This window comes from Sapajus apella, unplaced genomic scaffold (assembly GCF_009761245.1).
Source record: "Sapajus apella isolate SASKATOON/1434 unplaced genomic scaffold, GSC_monkey_1.0 scaffold62, whole genome shotgun sequence".
NCBI classification, from domain to species: domain Eukaryota; kingdom Metazoa; phylum Chordata; class Mammalia; order Primates; family Cebidae; genus Sapajus; species Sapajus apella.
The window spans coordinates 579,344-585,488 of record NW_022437002.1 but is presented as its reverse complement, the minus strand read 5'-3'; the positions used below and the strand labels follow the sequence as shown (position 1 = coordinate 585,488).

Below are 6,145 nucleotides of genomic sequence, written 5' to 3'. Positions count from 1 at the left end.
TTCTATATATTTAAGTTTGGGGGGTTTTAATCCATTTTTCTAAAACAATGATTCCAAAACACTATATATATCTATGCAGAATCTCACTCTGCCTTGCCCAGGCTGGAGTAGTGTCGTGTTCTTGGCTCACTGCAACCTCCCCCTCCCAGAGGTTGGCCAGGCTGGTCTTTAACTCCTGACCTCAGGTGATCCACCTGCCTCAGCCTCCCAAAGTGCTGGGATTACAGGCATGAGCTACCACGCCTGGCCTGCTTTTTTAAACCTAAGACTTTTCTCTATGTTGAGGTCATTCAAAGGGAGAAGAAATGGAAAATTCTCACAGACCAAATCAATATTGTACCAGTTATCCAATAAAATAACCATCCAACATCAAACCAAACCCAAAACACCAGAAGCCTAAAGACTTACTTACCAATGACAGGGTTGCTATTTCTGTGAGCTGGTTTAGGGGGAGGGATAGGGGGCTGCTTGGCAGGGATCGTATGAGTGAGGCTTGGGGTAGCAGTAGTGTTAGTGCTGGCAGGAGCAGCAGGCAGAGTCCTTGGTGCTGGGGAAGGCGTGGCAGACAGATTAACAGTCTTTGCAAGGCTTGTGGCAGCAGTGGTGGCAGCGGGTGCTGTGGTGATGGAAGTAGAGATGATGAACCTTGCCGTGCTGCCAGAGGAAGTGGAATCCTTTGCTTGCCCTTCATTTGCTTCATGAGAAGCGGACAAGGGTCTTTTGGGAGGAAGTAAAGGCTGTTTGGCTACATTCTCAGGAATAGACTCTGCTTCAGAATTAGGCTGGCTTCCAGTTGAGCCTGTGTAATAACACATATAAAAAGGGAAAGAGAGAGTAATAAGAGAGACTGAAAAAGCTAACACATCTATGAATTTATGGTCAATTCCAACAATTATTTAATTTATAGATTATATTACAGGCCTCCCAATCTCCCCATACTTAAAAAATGTCAGTAAGAAAGGCTCAGTAAGAGATGCTCATTGTGGTAGTGATTCTTCACACAAGAGCCAGGCTGCTGGAGGAGAGGCACAACAAAATTCCTTGGGTGAAAGAAGTGGAATGTGTAGCTGGAAAAAATCCTATAGGTATCTGATACTTAACATCCTCTTCCCTTCTTGAGGATCACAAATTTAGGTATTTTGTGAATAAAAGGGCGGGAGAGGAAATTCCCCTTGAAGTTGCTAAAGTATTGCTAAAGGAGAATGTAATTCTCTCTGGATTTTACTTTTCTCTGTTCTCTTGCAAACCCCTTATGTAAAGGAGAATAACAGTCCATGGCTCTTAAACTAAAAAATCCAGAGTTTCTTACCTAGTCGTTTCTTTAATTCCTCTTCTGGAATAGGTTTCCTAAGACTTGTTAATCTTACTGGCTCTTCCTCTACTTGGACTGGACTAGATGATCTGGCACTCCCTATGGGGTTGGTATGGCCATTCTTTAACATGGCATGGCTTGGCTTTCCTGGATCCTCATCACCTGCAAGGTGAAAGAAGAGTACAAAGTGATGAAATTGGGCCGGGTGCGGTGGCTCAAGCCTGTAATCCCAGCACTTTGGGAGGCCGAGGCGGGTGGATCAAGAGGTCAAGAGATCGAGACCATCCTGGTCAACATGGTGAAACCCCGTCTCTACTAAAAATACAAAAAATTAGCTGGGCATGGTGGCGCGTGCCTGTAATCCCAGCTGCTGGGGAGGCTGAGGCAGGAGAATTGCCTGAACCCAGGAGGCGGAGGTTGCTGTGAGCCGAGATCGCACCATTGCACTCCAGCCTGGGTAACAAGAGCGAAACTCCATCTCAAAAAAAAAAAAAAAAAGTGATGAAATTGGCATGAACAGATAGAGAGAAGAGTTAGTAAATTTTTCTTTCTCTCTCTTTAAATTGAGACAGGGTCTTGCTATGTTGCCCAGGCTGGTCTTGAACTCCTAGGCTCAAGCAATCTGCCCGCCTTGGCATCCCAATGTGCTAGGATGAATGGCATGAACCACTGTGCCTGGCCAGTGTTGGTGATTTGAGACAGGGTCTCACAGAACAGGCTGGAGTGCAGTGGCATGATCTTGGTTCACCGCAGCCTCTGCCTCCCAGGCTCAAGTGATCCTCCTGCCTCAGCCTACTAAGTAGCTGGGACCACAGGCATGTGCCACCACACCCACCTAATTTTTTATATTTTTGAGAGAGATGGGGTCTCACTATGTTGCCTAGGCTGGTCTCAAGCTCCTGGGTTCAAGCAATCCACCTGCCTTGGCCTCCAAAAATGCTGAGATTATAGTCGTGAGCCGCAGAGCATGGCCCAGAGTTGGTGATTTCTAACCTTCCTTACCTTCTTTCCCCTGTCTTCCTGTTTTAGTTTATTATTGAGATCTAGATTACCTGGATGCTTAAACAGAAATAGGTAATTTCTTTTTCCAATACATGTTTGATAGCCTATTATATGCCAAGTACGTTGTTATATGAATAAGACAAAGGCCAGGTGCAGTGGCTCATTCCTGTAATCTCAGCACTTTGGGAGGCCAAGCCAGGGAGATCACCTGAGGTCAGGAGTTTGAGACCAGCCTGGTCAACATGGTGAAAACCCGTCTCTACTAAAAATATAAAAATTAGCCAGATGTGGTGGCAGGCACCTGTAATCCCAGCTACTTGGGAGGCTGAGGCAGGTGAATTGCTTGAACCCAGGAGGCAGAGGTTGCAGTAAGCTGAGATAGCATCAATGCACTCCAGCCTGGGCAACAGAGCAAAAACTCCATCTCAAAAAAAAAAAAAAAAGGGCAAACTGATTATATATAAGTAACTACAATGTTAAATGTCAAGAGCTCTAATGAGTGAAGTGCTGTGGTAGGAATGAAGAAGAAATCATTCTCCTGGGGCGAGAATAGAGTTAGGAAGGCACTTCGGCCGGGCGCGGTGGCTCAAGCCTGTAATCCCAGCACTTTGGGAGGCCGAGGCGGGTGGATCACAAGGTCAAGAGATCGAGACCATCCTGGTCAACATGGTGAAACCCCGTCTCTACTAAAAATACAAAAAATTAGCTGGGCATGGTGGTGCATGCCTGTAATCCCAGCTACTCAGGAGGCTGAGGCAGGAGAATTGCCTGAACCCAGGAGGCGGAGGTTGCGGTGAGCCGAGATCGCGCCATTGCACTCCAGCCTGGGTAACATGAGTGAAACTCCGTCTCAAAAAAAAAAAAAAAAAAGGAAGGCATCACAGAAAGTATCTGAGCTGGAGTTGAGATGGTCTTGCTATGTTACCAGGCTGGCCTTGAACTCCTGGGCTCAAGCAATCCTCCTTCCTCAGCCTCCCTAGTAGATGGTACTATGGCACACACCATCATGCCTTGCTTTGAACTGGATTTTGAAGGAGTAGGAACCCACCACACTGAATAAAGATAGTCTGTTTGGAAGAAGGAATAATATGTATAAAGGTATGAAGTTATTCAATATGTTTGGGGCACTGGCAACTAGTTCGATCTGGCAGGAGAATAGATTCACATAAGAAATGGTTATAGGGAGCCGGGCATGGTGGCTCACACCTGTAATCTCAGCACTTTGGGAGGCCGAGGTGGGTGGATCACTTGAGATTAGGAGTTTGAGACCAGCCCGGCCAACATGGTGAAACTCCATCTCTACTAAAGACCAAAGTTGGCTGGGCATGGTGGCAGGTGCCTGTAATCCCAGCTACTTGGGAGGCTGAGCCATGAGAATTGCTTGAATCTGGGAGGTAGAGGTTGCAGCAAGCCAGGATTGCATCACTGCACTCAAGCCTGGGCAAAAGAATGAGACTCTGTCTAAGGAGGGAAAAAAAAAAAAAAAAAGACACACAACAAAGTTGAGGATGTACACACAGGAAAGAAATGTTTGCCCCAAGGAAGAAAGGGTGAACGTTATTTTTTTAACGGCCACCCTCCAACCCAAAAACATCAATACAAAAGAAAGAAAATTCAAATACCTAGTCAGACCCAATCAAAGACCAAGTGCACAGACAGGCATATGTTATCATTTGTAAACTTACCTTGCTCAGGGTCTTCCAACAGAACCCCTCTTTTAACCAGCTCTTCTCTTGGTTTTCGCATAGATATTTTCCGTTCTAAAACTAACATTAAGTTGGAAAATGGCACTCAGAAATGTGACAGTTGAAAGTCAACCTTACACTTAGCATTCTAATTCCACAGGTAAAAGAATAAAGTGGTTTAAGTTTATATTCTCAGGAAAGAAAATAACTAGCAGACTAACTTCAAATTAAAAATCTTAAATTTCTTTTATAACCTGTGCTATTAGGAAAGCATGATTTTCAAAAAACTAGCCTTACATAATTATAGCATAATAGAAAATTTCATTAGTAAGGAATTTATGGATGAACTTCGTGTGGATGGGCAGAGTAGAAAAAAAATAAGCATTTTATTTATGTATGTATTAATTCATTCAGTCATTTTCTTTACCAAGTCCTGATGGAAAGAAGCATATTAGATTTGTTATAGTTCAGGAACTCCATTCACCACTCAATAGATACTTCTATCCCATCAAAACACAGACCAGGGAATGACAGTATACAATATAAGGTTTAGTAAATGATCATTTTGATATTTAATTCTAAAAGATTAAATTCTGGCCAGATGCAGTGGCTCATGCTTATAATCCTGGCACTTTGGGAGGCTGAGGTGGGAGGATTGCTTGAGCCCAGGTGTTCAAGATCAGCCTAGAAAACACGGGGATACCCTGTCTCTACAAAAAATTTAAAAATTAAATGGGCCCAACAGCTCATGCTTGTAGTTCCAGCTACTCAGCAGGTTGAGGACTGCAAGAGCCCAGGATGTTGAATCTGCAGTAAGCTGTAATTGCGCCACTGTACCCCAGCCTGGGAAACAGGGCGAGATCCTGTCTCACCAAAAAAAAAAAAAAAAAAAAGAAATAAATAAAAGATTAAACACCCTCTTCAAATAGAGGACTACAGAAACTTGGGAAGATAAGGAAAAATTAGATACTTCTAACATAAAGAACTCTAACTAAGAACACACATTTAAATCTTAATATCTCACCTTCTGAAGTCTCTTTAAATTTATCACTACTTTTTTTTTTCCTCCATTTCCAGGGTTTGAAGATCTTGCCAAAGCCTGAGAACTTGCTCTTCCTTTTGGTAGGAGGTGTTGTATCTCCTGCTTCCACACTGTCCATGACCATGCCTGGCTCTGTAGCAGGCTGGTCTGCTTCCTCTGTTACATGAAGAAAAGAGAGGGAAGGGAGCAAATTTATTATTTCAGCATAATCTCTAAAATGTTCCTTCCCCTCTCTTCCTGTGGCAGTTGGGAAGGATGGGGGCAATGATAAACAATCATGCAGACAGGGAGACTCTTGGACATCACATGGACACCAAACATCAAAACCCGTTAACAGATAAATTACTAAGGAGGAAAAGGAGCCAAACCAAGCTGACATAATTTTAGGACAAAATCTGGTGAAATGATCGGAGCCAGCTCAAAATCTTTTAAAGGCACATGTATACAAAATGTGGATATCTTACCCACTGCATGAGATCTTGCCTTGCTGAAGCAGGGAATTCCACCATTAGTGAGTGAGTCATTTTCTCTATTAAATGTTGCCCTTTCCCTGCCCTTTTCAGGGTATAAATAGTTCAGGGAGAGGTAACACATTAATTGTTAATACCTTACTTATGTCTGCACATCACATTATTTTCTCCCTTTACAAAAAGGATCCTAGGTACTGGAAGGTGCTCACGGTGGGGGGCAGAAGCATTAGAAAGAGAGTGCATTAAATTGGACGGAAATGTTTTCAGAAAGTAGAGGTGAGATTCCAATTTGTCTACCATAGCAGTGCTTTAGAGACAATCACAGGCTGGGCACAGTGGCTCATTCCTATAATCCCAGCACTCTGGGAGGCTGGGGCAGGTAGACTGCTTGAGCTCAGGAACTTGAAACCAGCCTGGGCAGTAAGGTGAAACTCTGTCTCTACAAAAAATACAAAAACAAAAATTAGCCGGGCATTGTGGTACATAGTCTCAACTACTCAGGAGGCTGAGATGGGAGGATGGCTTGAGCCTGGGAGGTCAACACTGCAGTGGGCCATGACTATGCCACTGCACTCCAGCATGGGCAACAGAGTGAGAGCCTGTCTCCAAAAAAAAAAAAAAAAAAAAAAAAAAA

At 43.7% G+C, this 6,145-nt stretch overlaps 1 protein-coding gene across 7 annotated transcripts in view; it reads right to left on the bottom strand.

Moving 5' to 3' along the window:
- PHACTR4 (phosphatase and actin regulator 4) overlaps nucleotides 1-6,145 on the bottom strand; it is a 127,973-nt gene that overhangs the window by 26,287 nt on the left and 95,541 nt on the right. For all 7 annotated transcript variants that reach the window (XR_004259386.1, XM_032246586.1, XM_032246587.1 and 4 more), the window contains 4 exons: nucleotides 5,024-5,197; nucleotides 4,000-4,080; nucleotides 1,310-1,474; nucleotides 413-799 (listed from right to left, as the gene is read on the bottom strand). Coding sequence is in view for 6 of the 7 variants with exons in the window: in XM_032246586.1 (XP_032102477.1) it covers nucleotides 413-799; nucleotides 1,310-1,474; nucleotides 4,000-4,080; nucleotides 5,024-5,197 (807 nt within the window). In the remaining variant the exon portion in view is untranslated. The remainder of the gene's footprint in view (nucleotides 1-412; nucleotides 800-1,309; nucleotides 1,475-3,999; nucleotides 4,081-5,023; nucleotides 5,198-6,145) is intronic.